This window comes from Poecilia reticulata, chromosome 19, assembly GCF_904066995.2.
Source record: "Poecilia reticulata chromosome 19, P_reticulata-male-v2, whole genome shotgun sequence".
In the NCBI taxonomy this organism is placed as follows: Eukaryota; Metazoa; Chordata; class Actinopteri; order Cyprinodontiformes; family Poeciliidae; genus Poecilia; species Poecilia reticulata.
Window position 1 is genome coordinate 15,654,579 of NC_088848.1, and position 23,081 is coordinate 15,677,659.

Consider the following 23,081-nt stretch of genomic DNA (forward strand, 5'->3'; position numbering starts at 1 on the left):
CCAAATTATTTATTCAGTGGCGATTAAATAATTGAGTAACAAAGTGTGAGCTTTATTAATTTGACATCTAAGTCATTCTATTTCAAAATAAAATACAATTGTTCCTGTATTCATTTCAGTGAAGTTATTAAATAGATTCTTGCATCTGATTGGTTAACAGGAAAACTACTTCAGACCAATTAGATTGACTAGAAAAGATTTTCTCCATGTAAGATAAAATACATTCATGATTTACAGGACACAAATAATTAACAGTGATATATCGTTCTTAAATATGCATTTTGTATTCGTGACCATTTTAATATGTTTCTGTGTATATTTATCCAATTTCTTCTAATTATCTTTTTATCATGTCTTTATTAAATTGAGGCAAATTTGCATCTCCACAGAACTTTCTCAATGTGGTTATCTTATGAGAATTAATTTATAATTAAGCCTCGTGGTTTTGGGGTTGAGTTGGACAATTAAAATTACAAATAAAAAATCAGTTTAATTTTCATTTCACAGTGTTGCTGGGAGGAAAGGTTTCCTTATTACTGGGGTTTATTTCATAAAGACGTTTCCCTGAGGTTGATGCAGAAACACTTCCTTCTCAGTTTCTGTCTTGTTTATGATGCCAAATCTACAGCATTTTCATCCATGTCAGAATATCTTTAATTTCAACAATACATACACAGAAGCAGCTGAATGTGTCTGTTCAATTATTCCCCCTGGATAGCTTTAATTATGCAACAAGCAAAGGAAAAACACAGCCCGCTGTCACTGTAAGACCCGAGGTTTCAGGGACGGCGCAGAGAAAAGTTCAGTAAATAAAGGTGAAAAATAAACCAGTAAAACTCCGCTGGTTTTGCGAGTCTGAGACCAGAAAGGATCTGATTCACCTATCAACTCCATCAAGAGGAACATCCTAATAAATCTGACTATTGCCAAAAAGTTTCAGTAATTCACCTCGAAAACTCTTTTGTAGATCAATTTCACACAGTCACATATTTTATATGTCTATTTATGGTCATTCTAAACAACTATGGCTTTCAACTAATGAGAATCTAAAACTGGATTTGTCAGAAACTTTAAATAGAACAAGAGATCAATTTAAAAAGTTGCTTAAAACAGAAGATTTTTTTCTTTATGAACGACACAATAATGTAGAAGACTGCTGACTGTCTGATCTTTGGCAGACACTTTCCAAAAAAAATTAAGTCACAAAGCCCATAGCTAAAGAACCTGCTTGTTAACAATGGAAAGTTTAGTAGAAGGAAGAAGTGTGGCAGCAATTCCAGAGTCTTAAGGAATAGCAGAGAGGCGCAGTATCCAAGTTATCTGCGATTAAATGTAAAGTTTCCACTTTGAGCCACTGAGTTTATTATTCTCTTTCAGGTAAGTCACATTTGATATTTGACACATTTGACTGGTTCAGGAGCAGCTGGATGCAAAGAATGGACCAGCTGAAGATAGCCCAGGAAGCACTGAGAACATTTTTCTTTACACTCAATTTTTCCAATAGTTTGCTTTCATTCAACACTCAGTGAAAATCCAGGATCTTCAGCAAAAAAAACAAAAAAAATGCCTGTGGCTCACCCTTCAAAGATCAAATCAGCAGAATCCTCAATCATTGCAGAAACGATTTATAAAAATCTTTTTTAATAGGCGTCATTTAAAAACACCAAACCTCTGATAAATTGAACTTTGGACTTTCTTCAGCTGCAAGACAAATTTGTTCGAATAAACAAAAGTTAATCTTTGAAACACATCACTCCATTTCCTGAATGTACAATATCAAAGGTAACTTTTGTCGGATGAAATTACTGAACATTCGAATTCACAGAGAAGCCCCTGAATGCACCACAGCTTTACAGTCGGGACAGTTTTCAGTACCTTTCTCCTCTTCCTGGCCTGTGGGTGGTTCTGCCCGTCCTGAGCTTTGCCCAGCAGGTCTGGAAACACGAGAGGTTTGAGGGAGCGTGAGCGTGGCGTTCTGGGATAGCGAAACGGGTCCATCATCCGGAAGTCCCTTCCGTAGCGCACGGTGCAAAGGGAGCGTGAGCGTAGGCGCCCTGCCGAGTGCAGGCTGTTAACACCAATCATCATCACAGATTACGCACCAAAGAGTGTCCACAGATCACTGGAGGCTGGGAGCAAACTCTTGTGATTCAGCCTGTGTTTGTCCCACAGAAAGCTTTAAGAAAGTGTAAAAGATGTGAGTGGAGATGATCACAGACGACGGCGGAGGCTTCAGAGGGATGCAACGCATCACCGAGCGCTGCTGCTGCTGAACAGACCTCGCTATCAGCGGGGATCAAACCACAAGAGTGTCATCTCTGGATGTCTGCACTCGGCAGGCAACGCAGGGGGTGCACACCTGATGCTGAATTATGGATGAGACACCCATGTATTAAACATCCTCTGAGTGGGCGAGTCCTGGCTTCTCGCAGCTGAGAGCCAGTCACAACTTTTCCCTTGTTTGCTGAAGCAAAAACGGGGAATAAAATCAAAGTGGCGGATAAAAGCACGTCTTTGCGTCGTCTCCACAGGAAACAGGACAAACACGCTGCATGCACTCCCAAAGAGAAACGAAGCTAGCACTCTCACAGATGGCAGAGGTGTGAACGGACAGCCAGCATGAAACAGATGGGTGTGAAATGCGGAAATGAGAAGCTAAAAAACACACAAGGCGGTGCTACGGAGCTTTTTGTGCCCGTTTAAATGTAAAAGAGACTGAAAAAGGGGGTCACAGAGGGGGTGGGAGGGACGGACGGTCGCCCTCGGACTTCAGAGCCGGGATTCCAAAGAGTGCACAGGATTTCGTCACAAGCCCACGGATACAAACAGAATAAATGTAGGAAAAATAAATTGTCCTTAAAGCTGAGCGGGAGAAGCAATCCTTCCTGTTGCTCCCACCGTAAAATGGATCCCCCCCAGTTCCACGGATCCGACTCTCGGATTATCTGCCTCACTTCTTCCTCCTGCTCTCTATCCACGAGTACAGGTCCACTGACATCCTTTCATCCTCTTCGTTCCCATTTCATCTCATCACACGTTCGTGGAGGTGTCTGAAGGAAAAAGCGCCGTTATCCCTCATCCCTTTTCTCGTCTTTGTTGTTTGTAATAAAAAAAAATTCCCTTTTAATCCAGTTTGTCTTTTTTCCCCCTTGTTTCCTTGGCACTACTGCTGTTAAGGAGACGGAGGAGGAGGAAAAGATGAGGAGGAGGATGAGAGGGAAGGAGAGCTGGTTGCCTGAGTCGCAGAGAGAAAAAAGAAGCTGATAGGGAGAGTGCTCGCTTTCTCTCTGCCTCCCTCCCTCTGGCTTCATCAATGCGCACCTCCCTCCCTCCCTCCTGCTCTCTCCACCAGCGAATCACTGCCTCTCATACAGCAAATTTTCACTTTTAAGAATACTAATCGCTGCTTATTGCTTGTTATCAAGCTGTTTGTCACTCCAAGTCAAGCTAAACGATAAACTGTATCCTGCTAACAAGAAAGCAGATTTCTATCATCTAAAATAACTCAAACCGACTAACACCTATACTCAAAACTCATTGTCAGGCTATCCACTATTTAAGCTAAGCATTACTAAATGTTTCACAAAGTTATACAGTTATAGAGCTACTCAAACTCAAGCAAAACTTTAACATCTAGCTAAATACAAGATTCAAAGTCTTGGAGAAAGTCAATCTAACTAAAACTCAATTTACTGAGAGTGAAGATGATGACTACTCTGTGTAATGCTAAGCTAACCAAAGTAAATTTTAAAATTTTATAATTAAAAAGAAAAAAATCTCAAGCATGCTAACAGCTACTCAATATCAATCGAAAACTATTTGCTGCTTAGACTAAACATTACACAAAAATTATACTAAGTGTTACAGTGTTCAGGGTTCAAGCTTGAGGCTATTCACAGTTATACTAAAAGGTACTCATGTCAAGCTAATGGTATCAAGCCAACAGTTCATGGTTAAGCTTCAGCTAATCTCTAAATCATGCTATGCTAACCGAAGTAAAGTTAAATCCTTTAAAACAATTTAAACATGGTCACGCTGACTCAAAACTCATGCTGAGCAACGTTTCTTAAACACAACTTAAGATGAAATAGGCTGCGTTCACACTGCAGTCTGAAGTGACCCAAATCTTATTTTTTTGTTAAATCTGATTTTTTTTTTTTTTTTTTTTTTGTGCTGTGGCCGTTCACACTTCCCAACATATGCGGTGTGTTCTCCTGTCTGAACTGGCAAACGACCTGAAAGTGTCGCGGATGCACAGTAGAGGGCGCAATAGCGTCAGAGTTCTCAGTGTTCTGCCAAACGCCATAAAAAGAAGAAGTGCTCAGTGTTTGCGGAAGTAAACATGGATGCTAACGGTGGAACATAGCATACACATTTGAAGTAGTTGTCCGACCGGAGCCAGCACTTTAACAACTTAATCCTCATTGTGGTCCGTCATGGTTGTTGTTTTTATTCCTGCTTGCGCGTATCAGGACGCAGAATAGTGAGATTTGTCGAATATCAGTGACGTTCAGTTCGGATGAACGCGATCTGGACGCTAGGTCGCATTTGAATCGGATACGTATCGGATATGGGTCGCATTCAAAAAGAATCCGACTTGTGCTGTTCAGACTGTCATGAAAAGATCGGATATAGGTCGCATTGCGTAAAATAAATAAATAAAATCGGAATTGAATCACTTCAGGGTATAGTGTCACTTAGAGTAAAATTTAAAACTGTTCATAATTTAAAAACAAAAAAACCCCTACATATTCTAATGTTAACAGTGACTGAGATTTACGCTAACAGCTAATTTCCACCAAATTGCTTCTATGGCTTAGCCACAGAGAACCAGTTCTAATCTTATTTTAAATGCCAATATTGGATTTAAAAAGATGACATTGCTGTTATATTAACTCCACATGAGAATGTATAGTAATAGTGGAATAGTTCACATTCACCTCAGTTAAAATTGACTGGTCACAACCACAACTAAATTTGGAAGACAATGTAAAGTACATTTCACAGATCCTGGAAATGTACCACACTCATTGTATCAGTATTAAAATACATAAACTTTACGATTTAAGGATTTAGCATTAAAACCGTATCATCAGGGTTAACTGGTAAAATATCTAAATCAACTTTAAGCATTTCATTCCGTTTAATGCTTTTTTGGTCGGCAGAGCACTTATGATTCTGCCATAATTATGATCCTAATACTGGGGCCTGGTAATGAGATCATAATATTAAATATTTTCAGGGATACATTTCTTTATGCATCTTCATACTGTTTCTGTCTGGTTGCTAAATTTTAAATAATTACTTCCCACTGTGATTGTTTCCTCTGGTATGCACAACAAGTTCCTAAAAAAGAAAAAGGATCCTCTCAGGACCAACATCTGTCTTCCTGCATCAGGGTTGCATTTTGGCGAGGAGGAAACTAAAAGGAACATTACTGACCCCGGGGAGCAGATCTCACCTTTGACAGATATGTCCAAACAACCTGCAGCCACACACAGACCCAGTTGCAGGTGGAGGCGTAACATGTTCTAAATGTCCCGTACCAAGACCCAAACCCAAGCAGAGGACCATATAAGGAATAAAGGTAAGTTAAACATACAGAAAGATATGTGTTTATGAGCTCCAGCTAAGTAACCCTAACAAAGGAGATTTCACAGAATCGGCTCTGTGAGCTAGACATGAACACAGATGTTAGTAAAAAAAAAAAAAAAAAAAAAAGAATACCTCGCAACATCCTATCAAGGTTTTCCGCATCTTATTAAAGCAGAGAAGATCTCAGTTGCATTAAAAACACAGAATAAAGACAAAAACATGCAATATCCTCTAACGTGAGCACAAGTTCTCACTGCATTATGTATGTACACAGAATACTAATTTCAATAAGAGAATTAGAAAAGTGGTACTGTTAAAACTACAAAAAAATATGTATCATGAGTTAGAACACTTAAAAATAATTATGATTCAACATCAATCAAGAATAAAGAATAGAAACACCTTGTTAGATGTTTCAAGTCTGTAAGAACCAGGAGAAAATCAGCTAGCGACCAGGTTTGTTTATGAAGTCTGTTACCATGGTGATATACTCAGAGTTGATGTTACAAATTAATTAATTAGAAAACAAACCTTAACATAATTAATGAGTAATTTAATCTTGGGTTTTAAGTTGTTAATTTCCTCCAAAGAACCTTATTTTGATAAATCTCCTCACTCCTTTAAAATATGTCATGGTTTCCTCAAATATTTTGATGAATATGAAATTAATTTACATTTTTCATGATAATGACTGATTTCTGACACATAAAGATAGTGTACCGCAGCTGAAGGGAAGACTATAAAAAATAAAAAAATAAAATATATATGCATATATATAATTACATTTTTTTCCCTGTCAGTGATAGTAGAAAAAGTAACAGATAATGTTTGAATCCTCTGCCTTTTTCCTGTGGTCCTACTGCCATTTGCAGAAATAAATAGCCCGGTCAGAAACAACCAATCAGAGCCAGGAGGAGGGTCACTCAATCACCATCGTGTACACACTTCTGACATCCTTCCCCTGTCCAGAGTGTTGAAGCTGAAGATTGCTCGTTTGCTGCTACTAATGCTAATAATGGCGGAGAAGCAACCTAAGGTTAAAGGAAAACTGCCAAAAATGAGTTATCTTGGAGGAGAATAATCACTCCAACCATATTTATTACCTTGTTTCCTCTTATTTCTCCCACATCTGATCTAAATCTCTGTTTCTGTCCCTTTCGGAAAGCCCTGACAGCTCGGGGAGAGGGGAACTCTGCTGACCGAAGCAGCTGTCTCCTCTTCACACTAATGGTGCTAGATTTCTATTTTTAGAGGAAAACGGTGTAAGATTTGCACCGATCAATATCTCTCTTGCTGCAGTCTTTTCCTCCCCGGGGCAGATGTTGATGTGAAAGAGGCATTTCATTTGTGCTGGAGGACAGGAGTGGCTTGATGATTGATTTGGCTTCAGTGTACTTAACAGATTTTTGCTTGCAGACTATAGACAGCCACCCTGGTTTACTTACAGTTTATTTCTCTGCAGATTCTCTTGTGCAAAAGAACAAGAGAATCTGAAGCCTTAATGCGGCCTTTATTTCCCCCAACAAGGCAGTAAATCAGAGAAAAACATAACATCCTAAATCTAGTTTAGTATGCAGACTATAAAACAGAGTTAGTAAAATGTTGCACAGAGAGAACAAGGCAGACTGAGTCTGGACGACCGTAAAGAGAAAGATCTGGATTTTTCAAAGGACAAACTGATGTGCTGAGACCGAACCAAGGTTACTTTAACATTCAGGTCCGTGAGTGTGTGTGTGTAGGGGTGTGTGTGTGTGTGTGTCTGACTGGTAAGCTTCTTGTCACAGTAAAAACAAGTCTATACATCCTATAAATAAGAATAATGTGCTGGATGTTTAGAATCACTATTTCTCACCACAACAACGAAAAATAAAGTAAATATGGCAACAGAAACAAATATTCCTCACAAAATGATACTTAAATTGGCAGATTATTTTACTTATGAAATAAAATGTTGTGTTGTGGCATTTTTTCCATCAATAGTAAATAATTATTGACTTAAAACAAGTTCCTGTATCCCACTGAACAGTTACTTGTTTTGTCAAGTGCACTGAGATTAGAAGCATTAGAAACTAGACCAAAAATACTTGGAAAGATTTTGTGTTTTTTCAGTGCGTTTGCATGAAAATTACATTTATCTGTTTCCAGCTTTCATGTATCTTGACCTTTTTGTATAAGAACAGCAGTTGTAGCCCCATATTTTGTGAACATTTCAGACACAATTTCTTTCTTTCTTTCTTCCTTTCTTTCTTTCCCCATCAGCAAAAAGAAAATAAGTCATCAGCCTTTTCTGTCGTAATCAATGCTGCTACGCATTCGATAGCATCAATCTGGCTAATTACTGTTTGACGAGAGCGGCTCGGCGTCTGATTGAGCAGTGCTACAGTTCGACTCGAGCAGAATTTGTTCTCCTGCTCCACTGCGGGCTGGTAACCTACTTCAGAGCATCATTAGCTCCCACTTCAAGCTTTGAGCCCTGAGCAGTGCAGAGAGGAGAGAGTGAGCGGGAGTGCAAACCTATGCATCTCTAAGCTGCACAATAAAGAAAGTTTTCACTAAAGCACAAGCTCGGGCACGCAGCCAGAGCTCTAAATCCTGCAGGGAGCCGTGCTGCTGTAACCGAACAGCAGCTTTGTTTTATCACGAGGGCTGCGATGGAGGAGTGAAGGAACAATGATGTTGAAGGAACGCTTATTTAGCAGACTGTGGCACCGGGAGAGCAAGTCCCGATCATTTCTACAACTAAAGTACACACGTCTAATGTGTAGAATGTCGTATTTAAAAATAGATATTCCGACGTACTGGGACACACGGATTTTAAAGTCAGCTTAAGCAATATAGAGAAATGCCGGTTCTATAAATAAACCGTAAAAACTGCAGAAAATAAATGAGCAACTTTTTTCTGTTTAATGCAACAAAAATGGCAGTTGTTAGTCAAGATAAAGTAGGACACTCCCACACTTATCCGCACTTATAAAACAGCTGAACTACACAGGCATGTGGCATCAGGTGCACATGATTAGGACATAAATATTCTCATAGGTATGGAGTCTTTAAAGCTCAGACTTTTATTTTGGTGAAGAAGACTTTAAGAATAGAATAAAATAGAATAGAATAGAAATATCCTTTACTGTCCCACAATGGGAACATTTCTGTTCAACAGCAGCAAACAAACTCACACAAAGATAGGATATATAAACAGAATAAAGAGCAAAAAGAAGGATGTAGATAATGACACTTAATGCAAAGTTACTTTAAAAATTACATTAAAAGTCCATTAAAAGTGCCAACTTTGCATTAAGGTGTCATTATTTACCATATAATGCAAAGTTGGCACTTTTAATAGACTTTTAATGAACTTTTAATGCAACTTTTAGTACAACTTTGAACTAAAAGTGTCATTATTTACTGAGTGACATTTCATGACAACAGTCAGACATTCATAAAGACTCCTTCATTTTCATAACAGGTGTTATGCCATATTTATGACAGCGTCATATTAGTCATATGCACACCCCTTCAAATAAAGTGTTACAGAAGTTTCCCAAAAAATTTTAAATATCATCTTGTGACCTACATTATTGTCTTATTTCTGTTGCTATTCTGTGCACAAGCTTAACTCTCATGTTGTGCCAGGAAAAAAACTTTTGCTTTGAAGGAAAAACAAAGAACCTGGCGTTTGTAGAAGATCAGATGGACTAAAACCGGGATGAGAACAAGTGTAAACGTGGATATCTGGTCACCACAGCAGCGGACATCTTTGATATAAACCGAACACAACATTCCAGCAAGAAAAGACGAACCGTGAAGCACGGAGACGGGAGTGTCATATTTGAGGATGTGTTGCGGCTGCAGGACCTGACTGTACTGCCTTATTAGATTTAGGGTTCAAAACAGGACAGAGAAAAACATTTGAAAGGCTCATTCCCAGTGTAAATACAAACCAGGCACGAAAGGGGAAATGGGAAAGTTGGAAAACGAGTTGAGGAAATGAGGGAATCACTGACGCTGATGATGGTGTGGGAGGAAGTCATTTTGAAGCAGGAAATTATGATGCGATAGCAGAGAGAGAGAACAGCAACAAACAAGAGAGGCTGTTTAGAAATTAAAGTACGCTCGGAGAAAGAACAACGAAGGTAAATGTTAGACTGGATTAAAATAAACACGACTCCCTGACAGGAAGTTTGGGGTCTGGGGATTCATTAGTCTTTGGTTTTTGTATGAAAATTCAAACTGTAAAGTTGCTTATTGAAATAAAAAAGATTAATTTTTCAAAAAGAAAACTGTACACTATGAATTTAAATTTTAAAGGGCTTTTAAATATCAATCACTCAAATTGAATTGTACTTTATGACAAAGTAAAATGTTTGTACTTCCAAATGAAATATTTGGAAGTGGTAAATTTTTTACATATCTAGTTTGTTTAGTAAACAAATCCTAAACATTTGATGTCCGATGTCTAGAAGAAAACTGTAGGTCAAAGGTGACTGCCAGAAGACTTCCTGTGTTGCATTCGGCTAATGCTAAAAGCGAATCAGTTAGCTGTTAGCAGCAGATTCCCTTAAAAGAGACCCAGGTGCCCCAAACTCCTGCAAGACCGCTTTACAGGACAAAGTTTTATGCCTTTTCAACATCCTTAAACCACTTTTGGACCAGAACCACAACTATCAGTTTTTTTTTACACATTTACTTGAATCTGGTTAAATACAGAACAGTGGACATACAGTATCAAGTTTTGCAGCATCTCTTTTGCACATGGAAAGAAAGAAAGCCGCAGATAGAGACAAACTGCTGCAACACAATCCAGGAGGACAAGCTGAGGAAAGAAAAAAAAAGAAAAAACCTGAATGGAACAAAAGCTGAACTCACAGGGGGAGGTGAAGATAATCTGAGAAAGGTGGCAGCAAGACCGAGATTAAACTGTACTGGAGCTAAGCAGCCGAGATAAGAAGCCAGCAGGAGCAAGAAGAAGTCAGACAAAGACAGAGAGAAAAAAATAGAGAGTTTGGCTCGAGGATAGAGAAGAAGAGAGTCTCACTGAGCTAGAATAAAGGAACATGTGATGATTAAAAAGACTGCTGTTTGATTTTTACAAGCCTAAATAGGAGAAGTGATGCAGGACTCCCTTTGTCTCTCCCTCCATCTGCTCGCGGCCACAAGGCGGCTCCTATCTACCCTTAATAACCGGCGCAGCTTTTCATTTCGGTCCCGTTGTGGCAGCAGAAGGACGCGGCCTCGTTCTCTCCCTCATGCATTATAAATACTCCATTACAACCTGTTGGCCGGCCCTCTGTGGGCCTGTGGCATGTTGATGGACCACTCTGCAGATAATATCTACAGCATCATCATCAGGAGCCCCAAACTGATTGGGTTATGTTACCGCAGAGCGCCCGAGGCCTCCGGTTGAACCTTGTCTGCTGGGTCGTAATCCGTTTAGAGCAACAAGGTCTGAAGTTGCTGATTTCCCGCGGCTGGTTTCATATGACAACCTCGGTCTTCAGATCAAAACTACAATTAATCTCCCGTGGCCAAAACCAGGAAGTGCGCACCCTCTGGAGAGGCCGTAGGTGCCAGCTGGCAGTCGGCGTCCACCGAACAGGCAGTCAGCCGCACCGATCTGAGGAACAATACACTGCTGGCGCACACACACACAGCCGCCCTGCTCTTGTCGGTGCATGCCAACATGCGTGCTCGCTGTTTTTGGACAGTGAGAAGGACTTACTTTGAGCAGGTCTTTGGGGAAATCCTGGCCACCGTTCAGTCCTTCCAGGTTGCCAATAAACTGTGTGCATGACATCCTCTTGCCAATGTTCTGGGGAATAAATAGATTATTTTATATGAAGAAACTCCTAGTTATCTCTATCCAACACATGCTACCACACAGTACATATTAGGCATGAACTTTTGAATCCTTGAGAGCCCGTTTGTGGGGGGAAAAAATTTGATGAAATTGAATTAGGAGATAAAAAATGTGTGCTTCCTGGCCTCTTGATATTTCAAACTTAGTCTGCAATTCTGCTCATTTCTATTTTTTACTGGACTACAGTCAAAGTCAAAGGTTTTGGCATGAGCACAGGTGAAAGCATCCAAATTAAATCCCTGCTGAATATTCCCTACACCATGCCACGAACCCTGACGTACTGAAAAACATTATGTGGGTTGAAATGTGAGGAAGCACGTTTTGTGGATGATCGGGTCACACAGATTGAATAGTGCAGGTGAATTTGAATCAAAGGTGTAATATCAATGCTATATCTAAATAAATCTAATTAAAACAAGTATAATGTCTGGATTACACACACAATAAATGAGTTGTAATGTATGTGGATAAGTTAGCATTCACTGTATCACTATTAGTAGACTTTTGTTTGTCTGTTTTTACATTTTACTAACTTAGTACTCAATAAGTCATACTCGTAGAAATGTTCAACTTTTGGACTTGCAACTGGTTGTACTTAAATCCTCCACTAGAGGACACAAGACGAGCAAAAGTCCCTGATTTTTTATTTTTTACATGTTAAAATTCGCAGTTTTCCCCTAATTTGAACCATCATATTGAGATAATGCCTTATTACGATTTCAACTCATCACAGTCTTCTGTTTCCTCTGAGGCAGCCAACGTTATCACTAAGTAATCGACTCTAATCGTGATTGCGCAGCCGCTGCTTGCGTCCTATACCAGAGGTGACCTCTGAGGTCAAAACTGAAAGAGAACAAATGTGCAGAAACTTCCTGTAAGAGCTGATCCCCAATCCCACCTCTTTAATTAATCATTCTTCCACAGCTCTGCGCCATCACCGAGCAGAGCTGCCAATGACCCAGATTTTTAAGAGAAGGCTGCGACAGTAAAACGAACAGATTAATAAAAGAGAAAGAGGCTCAAAAGTAAAAAAAAAAAAACCTTCAGACCCGGATCAGAACGCCGTCAGCTTCAGTTCGTATCTGCAGAACTCCGCAGCTAATGAAACGCCGACGTGTTTTAACTGCGGCTCTTTCATTTCGGCCAAATCCCCTTTTTAATCACCTGCGGTTTTCCCCACATCGGATCTCTAATCCGCATTCACTCCGGTTCAACCGCAGGACCTACCTGACCGTGGAGGTCGGTGTTCAGCAGCATCAGGGCACAGGTGAGCGTATGAGCTGCATCTGCAGGACGGAAACATTGTTTTCTCGTTGAACCAAACCGTGGTGGCTTCCTGGCATTTCTGCTTCACATCTGTCCTACTGCTACATAACTATGCAATTTGAATATTTGCAAACACTTGAACATAAAGCTGATCATGCGACTTCAGCTTTTTCATATTTTGCCAAATTACAGCCACAAACTTTAGAGTCTTTTTGGGATTTTATGATAGAAAAAGAAGTGAGGATGCAGAGTTGAGAAGTGGGAGGAAAATTAAACGAGGTTTTCAAAATAGTTTACAAATAAAAATCTGAAAAGTGTGGGTCGCTATTATAAATTGTGGAGAGCATCACCACTTATCCACAACCACAGATTACCCCAGCTGAGAGCTTTTTTTATTTGGTTGTGAATGTAAGTTTTGCCTAAAAACTGTTTTTTTGTTGTTTTTTTACTCTTCTCACATCTTGATTCGTCACTTTGTGTCGCTTTTCTTCACACAGAGGTTCGATTTCTTCGGCTTTGCCCCCGTCTGTGTTGGTGATGCTGTAAATATTGATTCTGTGTCACTGCAGAAACTTGAATTCCTACATTCAGGTGCATCTTTGGTGCAATGCCTATCAAAAATAGCAGTGCTTTTTATGCTATTCAGGGGAAAGAGTTACATTTTTACCACATATAAAGTTTAAAAACTGCTCTGATATAAAAAGATGTTTTTCTCCATTTCCTTTGTCCTGAATGTGAGAAACTGCAGACAGGTCAGATCTGAACGTGGGATTTCTCTTAACACTCTTCCTTAAAACGCAGACTCTGGATTTCATTTCTGGGCATCACAGTAAAGGGGTCTGAAAACAACTTTTTGAGATTTTTACTTGTGAATAATTTTATCACTTTTCTTCCACTCCAAAACCATCCACATAAAACCTCAGCAAAATGCAACTTTTCTGGTTGTAACGTGACAAAACGCCAAAGGAGTGTAAATACTTTTGCAGAGCACTGGAGCTGCAGTCTCCATGGTCCTCTGCTTGCAAAAATTTCTGTCATCTTGTTGGCTCAAAGCCGACATGCTAGTTATGATCACTTTTATAAAGAAACAATTTCCTCTGCAGCACATGTACTAATATAAGTTGATCTTTCAAGGCTCTCTGAGTGTTTTCCCCGCAGCGCTCACCCTCAGATGGCAGGACTTTTGGGTTGCACTCCAAGTAGCGTCTGGAAAAGTGTGACAGCACCCTCTCCCTCTCCTGAGTCTCCCCCATCAGAGCAAACTGCCTGAGGAAAGTCCTGCAGCGCAAACACAATTCATTCACCAGATGGTTAACAAACAGAAAGCTGGATGCACAAGAAAACATGACCTCATTTAAAGCGTTCAAGCATCAGTGTGCACTGCAGATATAGCCTTTGCTTCTTTGAACAGATTAAAAGTTTTCAGCATTTTCATGACTGCACCCTGTAAAAAAAAGTACTAAAAGTGTGCAAATGTGTCTGATGAATGCATGATGCATGCCTAATATGCATACAACAATAAAACAAACGTTAAAAGTTGAGAGTTTGTCTAAAAACCTTAAAATAAATCGATATGATTATTGATGCAATACTAAAGTTCTCCTCTAGAGAGCAGTGTTTACCACAGGAGAGTCCTGCAGGCCCAGAAAACACAATAAAAACATTTTAAAAATCCAGGTTTGGGGCCATAATCAAAGTATTGTGAGGCACAGACAATGACTTTGAAAGTATAAGACAAACACAATGAAGCTTTAACTACAGCCAGACTTGAAATATTCATAGCATGCATTCATTTTTAATCAAAAGCATTCATGCTTTGTGCTAAAAAGACGTGACAGGCTTTCTTACCGCAGTGCTTGGTCAAGAGTGAGGCCGGAAAAACTGAAGAAACTTAGATACTCTTCTGCAACCATGCGGCTGAAGTCGTTGCTACAAACAGACACATGACGCAAATAAATTTAGGTAGCCGTGACGGGAAAGAGAAGCCAACACGAGAACAAACGAGAGAACAAAAGAGCATGAAAGCAACAACAGTGTAGCGTTCAAACAGTTCGAGCTTCCTGCGGTTGATGGAAAAGTCTCTGTTTGTGCCATCAGTCAGCTTGAGATACAGATTGGAGGCCAGAATAAAAGAGAAATAACAAAAGAGGAGATTCCCAGGGCGCATCTGTCAAACAGTGAGACAAATCCTTCAATCCCAAAATGTCTCTCATCATTTCAAACAATCAGCAGAGAAGCGGATCGAGCAGAAGAGAACTTTACGAATGCAGATCTGTTTAAAACACTAATTTAGAAGGAAAACACTGAAAAAGAACAAACTGATTTTCCTCTGAACTGCATGAAGAAAATGTGGAGTTCAAATAAAAATAAACATCTGAGAAGTGTGATTTTCACACCTCTTTCTGATACCTTTAAATTAAACACCAAAGAAAAAAAAAGTCCTTCTCTAACTAGTAAATTTAATCTCAGTAGAAATTAATTTATCCCGTAAAGGCCTCTAACCATCCAGCCGGGTCTGCAAATAAACATTTCAAATCAAAACACATTGATGTGATAAAATGGTCCAGTCAAAGTCAAAATCTAAATCAAGCTGTAAATCTGTGACAAGGATTGAAAATGTATATTCTCCGATCGAATTTATCAAATCTCTATGAACTCGAGATGATTTACAAGAAAAATGAGCGACAGATTCAGAGTCTGGATGTGGAAGGCTGCTAGAGACTTTTATCAGAGGAAAGGCTGAATACGTAATATACCTGTTACATTTTTCAGATTTCATTTGTGGATTATTTTGAAATCCATGTATAATTTTTTTTTGTCCACTTCACAATTATGCTCTAGTCTAGTATTATTTGTCACTTAGTAGTTTTATATTATTACAAAACTACATGATTTACTATCATTTTCGCCTGTAGCATTAAAAAAAGTGTGTTTAAACATTTTGCTACAAATGATTTCCAGCACATTTTCAATTAGCTACATACAAAGTTAAACTAAAAGATCTATTATTCACAGAAAAGAAAAACAAAGTATACGCTGGGTTGAAATGGACACTCTGTGAGTCATGTCAGCAGGATGTTACATTTGTAGAAATGTTAAGAATCCAGGAAACTCCTGCACTCAAGTGACACAGTAATGATCTCAGATGCTGGAAATCTTTCAGCCAGCGTTGCGTTTAGATCAGATGTGACTGTGGAGAGGCAACCCCACTCATGGTCACAATCTTTTCTGACAAACGAACAAAGAGCAGAAATAAATCTCAAAATTAAATGATGCAAAGAAAAAAAATAAAAATAAATATATTATATGTGTGTACGGGCAGCTTGCACATCTGCTGCACAACGTGTTGGGCTTTGGAGCGAGGCCTGCTGCGCTCCACACCTCACGTTCTACGAGGGAACACTGCAGCTTTGCAGGAAAAGACTGCTGGTGATAAAGTGAGCCGCCTGCAGATATAAAAACACGCTGAAAATATTTTGTACATGAAGCGAAACAGAAGAGGCCTCCGAACAGCTGAGCAGACAAAATTCAATATCATCCAAGAATGTGATCATGTGACTCTCAGTTCTTCCCAGTTAACCCTTTACAGTGATATTTTGCTCTTTCTTACAACAGAAATGTTTTAATATCACATAAAAAAATTTAAAATAGTCTCATTTTGGTCGACTTTTAGATGTTTTTTTTAAATCGCATACAGATGACCAAGGTTGTTAAGGATAAGCTGTAAATATGGACTGACATCAACGTCAAAAACTTAATTAAGATGAGCCAGAATTTCATGTAATCTTAAAAAATTTGACTTAAAGTTTTTTCTTTTTTAACTCTTTTTTTTTAGCATAATTTATTTACTTAGATTAAATTAATTAATGGATTAACATTTATTTCTAATCCACTTAATTGTGATTTATAAACTGTATTAAAACTAAACCTCCAGAGGTGAATAAGTGTTATGCCAGAATGCAACAAAGAACCGATTTTAAATGTGACATTTTGTCCTATATGTAAGAAAAATCCTCAATCCTCAGATTCCAGGAGATAAATCTAAGTAGCTGTAAGCTCAAAACTTGTTAATTCCTCATTTTTGACCTCGTGTTGCACAGTGTGCCATTCTGGTTGGGGACTGAAAAACCAGTGAAAACCCAAAAGAGAGGAGCGATAAACCTCAGAAACCCTGGCGAACCATTCATCAGGACCAGTGGGGGACGCTTTAACACCACAATAAACCCGTGGCGGCTCACTTCTTGCTGAGGTGACGCGACACGTCCGACTTCCTGAATCCATCCAAGTGAAAGAGACGCTTGGCGAGTCGTTTGGCAGCTGCCACGTCGCCACGGTGACTGCCGTTGGTGAGGGTGTCGCTGCTGCCCAGACCCAGCCGGTCACTGAGGTCCTGGTCCAGCTCGGAGTCCGTCGCCAGACGGGCCTTCTCCCTGCTGCTGGGGGGGGGGGAGAATGATTAAAATGACAAAACAGAAAAATGAAAATGATTACGATTCAGGATGAGAAAGCGGACGAAAAGAAAGTAAAGAATAATCAAGTAGAACGGGCAAAAGAAAAGAATGACACTAGATGTTGATTAAAACTAATTTCAGTGAACCAGTCATTCAAAGACGTCTTCTGCCTTCGAGGGACAGTTCATGATCTTATTTTGAAGTGAGGCTTGTTTATGCTACCTGCAGGTGATAACCAATTAGTTTTTTTCGTCATTTACCCCAGGGGACATTGACCTTTACACTCCTAAGAGACAGTTTTTACCTTCAGTCCAGCTGAACTAGATTTGTTAGGAAACCAAAAATCTACATAAATCTTAGAAACGAAATGACTTTTTCTTATATCGACTATTGTAGGAAATTTGTTCAGATTTTTAAACTGAAGTACAAGTTTACACTTGCTACATTCTCTTCAATTAGAAATGTCATTTTGATATAGACAATGAGGTCAAAAAGCATGCTGTTTGCAACTTATTGCCACAAAAAAGCCACTTCATCCTTACACTTTTAGTGTAAAGCCACTAGCATTTTGTGTTAAGCTTATATTTTAAACACTGCTAAACTCTTAAGCATTTTTGGACAAAGTTCTTAAGACATTTCCAGTAACTTTGGACAGAGTTCTTCTTAAGAACTTTGTCCAAAGAGCCACAGGTTGCAGACCAGTGGCTTAGTCTAAATGCAAATGGTTCTTTAGGCCAAAACAGACAGATAATTTTAGCCAAAACTATCTAAAACTACCAGCTGGTCGGACAAAGACCAAAACCAAACTGGATCTCTACCATCTTAGAACAACTCCAATCCCAAAAGCCTTAGAACGATTTAGACCCAAACTTCTTTATGAAACTTCAATCACTTTAGCTTTTGCACAGGAGGATTCTTGACACGGGACACAATTATTTACACAGGAAATCGATGTACAATAAAAATATTAATATCAATAAAAAGTGGAAAGTCTGGAGAGGGAAGTCTGGGCCTCCCTTCTGAAGCTGCTGCCCCCGCGACCCGACCCCGGATAAGCGGAAGAAAATGGATGGATGGATGGATATCAATAAAAATGTAAAATAAGAACTAATTACTAAAGCTAGATCTTCAGACTACCAATGGAAACACACACAGAGAGCTGGTTAGCACCCACAAGGGTTTGATTGATCTAATTCCAATAAAGATTTCTATTGATTATAGAGACAGTGTTTAAAAATATTTTTAACATTAAAAAAAAAACACATCAATATTGTTTTAAAAAGTTCTTCCAGTTTTTATTTGATGGTGTTAAAAGGAGCAAAAGACACAATATGAGCTAATGTAACTTAAAAATAAATATTTGATAAATAAAACACTCATAAGTTGACAATATATGTGAAGTATGAGACATGGTATAAAGGAGAACTAAAAATTTTGATTTAAAAAAAAAAAGGTTATTTCAAGTTTGATTTTACTCGAATGGGTGATTACATTTTATAATTTACTCTGATTATAAAATGTAATCATCCATAATAGCTGGACTTGTAGTTTTCCTCCATCTCTTCCAAAAGTAAGCTCATTGGTTGGTTCATAAGTGCAAACTCATTACATCTGGATTCTACTGTACTAATATTTTAAGCATGTTATGTCACGCAGATGAAAGAGAATTACTTTTATAGCCTTTGCTAAACTGTGGATGAGAGAAATGGGGTCTTTGGGTTGATTTAGAGGAAGTAGTGACGACGGGGGGGGGGCTTTTCATCAAGAGCTGTGTGACGTCTCTTATCGAGCCAGCTGGCCAAAGAAAACAATGACAGTCTGCAGTTATAATCCAAAACTCAACAAACACTGTATGAAAACAAGATTTTATTTAGATTTCTCAAAGGACAGCCAAAGGCAAGGAAACTCTCGTTTGTACGTCAAAAGTTACTAAATAAAATTAAATGTGAATTAGTGGTTTCACCAGATTCACTGCAGCGCTTTGAGAAAGATTTCTAAGCTGTTCACATGCTGTCAAGTCACAAACACTTCAGCGTATTTTACGTAACAGACCAACACAAAATGGAGCATAATTAGAAACTCATACATAGCTTTCCTTTGCTTTACAAATACAAATCTGAAAAGTGTGGCATGCATTTTTATTCAGGCAGCTCTGCACATCCAGACTGAAATGTTTCTCCATTATCAGACTCAGTGTTGCGTCTTTCCATGGATCTTAAGTAGGATTTAGCTCTGGACTTTGACTGGGCCGATCTAACACATGAATATTTGGGGGTTGGAGATTACCTAGAGCTAATTTAGCTAAATAAAATCATGCCTAAATCATGACTAAAACAGGATAGTTGAGGCAGACTTCTTCGAGACAACAAATGATCTTGACTTTCGTAGTGTTGTGAGATCCAGCTGCATAGATACTGACAACTCAGATCTACCCTACAGAACCACGCATAAACAAAAACAAACAGAACCTTTAAGAAACGTCAACAGTAGTCTGTCAGCTGAAACCTTATGAAAGCCACATCTCATCTGCAGGCTTTGGCCACTACTGGCATTTGTCAGATGAAACTGACCATATAAGCTTAATTAATATTATGTTTTCCAGAGTGAAAAACCTTCAACCAGAATAGATGAACTGCACTAAAATCATAATTCAACCCATCTAAAATGTATTAGACGGTGCTTCGTTTAAACACTGTTAATTGGGAGCGCAGGCCTCTATGGATGACTGAATTTTGATAGAATTGTCTTCTGGGGACTTTAGAGGAAAAGTCAACAATGAACCAGCTGTAAACTCTTCAGAAATCTGAGCAACATTTGTTGGATCAGACCACACCCCAGTGGTGTTGATGTGCAGTTCTGAAGGCACTCTACAACCCAGTCTTCCACCACTGCATTGTTCGGTCTGGTTTCTCTTATCTCACTCTTGAACATAGATTCTCTATTCAGGAATAGATGTAGCTCCACAATTTCCTCAAGGGTGCTGATTTCCCTGCTTATACGCCCTGTTTTAATCATGTTTTCCTTCCACTCAACTTTCTATAAATAGGGTGGAATACCACACTCTCTGAACAGCCAGCTCCTTAATTACTGAGCTTCTGTTGCTGACACTGCTAGTACAGGGTGTTATTTACTCTCTGGTGAGTAACTTTTAAGTCAGCAGTCTTCACCATAATTGTGCAGGCTGTAACATAACATTTATGTTTTGACATATATATATATATATATATATATATATAGGTTTTGTCTAACAATATAAATTTCAGAGAAAGTACATTTTGTGTTTAACTTGGTAGCGAAGTCATAATAATGGGAATTCCCAGAAATAAACACTTAAAATTAATCAGTCTGTGTGTATGGGATCTATATAATTTAGACATCTAGTGTTAATCACCTCCCCATGTGGGTGGTCATAATGGTCTGCCTGATTGGTGTGTAAACACCTTTCTCACCAAACAGGTGAGGCAGGTTCCAGGCCTACCTGTGGCAGGATCTCTGTTGTGTAAAATGCCGGTCGTCTCCAGCCGCAGAGGAACTTTGAAAGGAGGACGCCGAGCGCGCCGCCGCCGATGCCTCACTTCCACCTCGCCTTCGACTGACCCCTCTCCTCTCCCCCGCATCGTACCCTGAATGCATCACCATCTAGTCTGGAGACCTAACGCGGAGAAACACCTGTCCCGGCTCCCCCCGAGACCGGCAGAGTCTGACTCCGTCCTGACTCCGGGCTGAGACTTCATGAGATTTTCTCCACTTTCTCCCTCCCTCTCTCTGCGTTTCCTGTCATCTGAGCTCCACAGCAAGCCTCCATACCCACTCAAACTGTTTGTCCGTCTCTATCTTTTCTCAGTCTGTTTGATGTTTTCCTCTCTCTTCCCTCATTTTACTCCTCCTCCTCTCTCTCTTTCTCTCTCCCTCCCTGTTTCCCTGTGTAAACATTCGCCGTGCCTCCTGCTGACCTCGCATTCAGAGCTTGGAATGAGACTTGGCTTGTGCATCTACTCAAAAATCACCTCCATTCATACCTTTCACTCACTGCATCTCCAATTACGTACGGCCCGTCCGTCTACTGATGCCCGAAAAACTTATTTTATGAGTGTGAAAGCTTTTCACACACTTGCAGATCAAACAGAAGCTAGAAGGTGTCGGGTTTCAGCTGGATATCTGTGGGCTGCATGCCTCTGAACTCCTTCTGCGTTTTTGGGTTTTTTGTAAATGTCTGAGGCTGTACTGGAGTCTGTTTACAGCGTGTGCTTTATGAGGACCTGCAGAAGTGCTCCCAGCCACAAGATTAACTGCCAGAGCTATAGTTTGGGCCACCCGACCTGTTAGCACTGGCTCATCAAGGGAAGACACAATGCCGAGAGGTCCTGAGAGAATTCCCGGTGTCAGCCTCTCTCGGTCCACTTGGCAGCTCCGCACAATGAGCCACTGTCCAACGATCCAGACCATCTGAAAAGGGTGGGTCTACGAAGGAATGAGTAGGGGCAAAGGGGAGCGAAACTCCTACGTTTACAGCTCTTGCAAAAGTCTTAAAACTCAGATATGTTCTACAGGGATTTTATGTAATAGACAAACACAAAATATGCATAATTGTGAGTTGGGAAGAAGGTCATGGGGGGAAATGTGCCGCATCGTCTCCATCCTGGATTCCAGAGCCTTTAGCAAAGTGTGATAAGCGCAGCACTGAGCAAACACTGACCGTCTCAATCCTGTTCTTGTGTGCAGAGTCTTAAAAAAATAAGGTGAAATAGTGGCTATGTAACAAAAAAAAAGTATTTAAAACAAATAAAACAAGAATGTGTCAGCTGAAACTCCAGACTGGACTCCTTACTTCCTTACTTACAAGCACACACACGTAGTATTTAGTTAAATCTTCACAAGGACATTGTATTGACTTCTGTTCATTTTTCATTCTTTTCTACAACCCGTACACTAAACCTAATCATTATTACATGCCTAACCTGAAACCTAACCCTGAACAAGGGTTCTACCGTCTTAGAACTGGGCTTTGGTCCCCCTAAGCCTCATCAGTCTTCACTAAGTTAGTAAATACGCCAGAAATGGTCCCAAGAAGAATAGCTAAACAAGTACACACACACATTGTTTATCCATCTTTACCAGGAATTTTCATTGACATCCATTCATTTCCATTCAGCCTTACTAAACCATTACCAGTACATGCCTAACCCTAACCTTAACACAATTCACACCTAAACCCAACCCCAGGCCCAAAAGCAACACTTCTCCTCAAGCAGCCGGTCCCCACAGCGTAGTGTGTGTTAGGAACATGTATCAAATACAAAGCCACACACACACACACACACACAAAATCTTACAGCTGTTGAAAGCCAGACTCAACCAATCTCCTGTTGAACAGGCAACTATAGAAATGAATCCTGTCGTTTGGTGCCCTCTGGTGGACAAAGCAACAAGCACGCTGATTTTTCTGCCTCTGCAGTGCGGTCAGTTTCTAAATCATTGTGACAATGACAAAGTCAAACAGATAACGACCATAGTTTGACTTTAACATGTCATACAAGCTCAGTGAAAACATGTGGTGATAATGCTCATTTAATGATAGAATGGTAAAAAAAAAAGAAAAAAGCTCTTGAGCAGCATACAGGAATCAAGGGGAGTCCTTCATAGCTACAGCAACAGCTTTCTGTTCCATCATACATTCACAAAAAGCCCACATTCATGCATAAAATCAAAACATGCCTTTCACCTACTGTATACTCTTATCTTTTATGCCAGGAAGCACAGATGCATGAAAACACACACTGACAAGGAAATAGTCCACACATTCCTGTGTAATCTGTGTGGTAGACAGCATGGGACCATATGCTGATGCAGTGACCTTCACTTTAAGCCACTGCAGCACTGCTTTTTTCAAGGAGAATCTCACACACACACAC

General features: G+C 39.6%; 1 protein-coding gene across 8 annotated transcripts in view; it reads right to left on the reverse strand.

The window, feature by feature from the left end:
* The window catches only part of LOC103481754 (PH and SEC7 domain-containing protein 1-like), a 78,169-nt gene that overhangs the window by 25,873 nt on the left and 29,215 nt on the right, over window positions 1–23,081 (reverse strand). For 3 of the 8 annotated variants that reach the window (XM_008437479.3, XM_008437480.3, XM_008437481.3), the window contains exons 6-10: window positions 16,957–17,154; window positions 14,567–14,647; window positions 13,884–13,996; window positions 12,680–12,738; window positions 11,315–11,404 (exon numbers count right to left, since the gene is read on the reverse strand). In XM_008437479.3, coding sequence (XP_008435701.2) covers window positions 11,315–11,404; window positions 12,680–12,738; window positions 13,884–13,996; window positions 14,567–14,647; window positions 16,957–17,154 — 541 coding nt within the window. Of the gene's footprint in view, window positions 1–1,875; window positions 3,291–11,314; window positions 11,405–12,679; window positions 12,739–13,883; window positions 13,997–14,566; window positions 14,648–16,956; window positions 17,155–20,647; window positions 21,217–23,081 lie in introns of those variants that run through there. The other 5 variants (XM_008437484.3, XM_008437483.3, XM_008437482.3 and 2 more) reach the window with 5 other exon arrangements.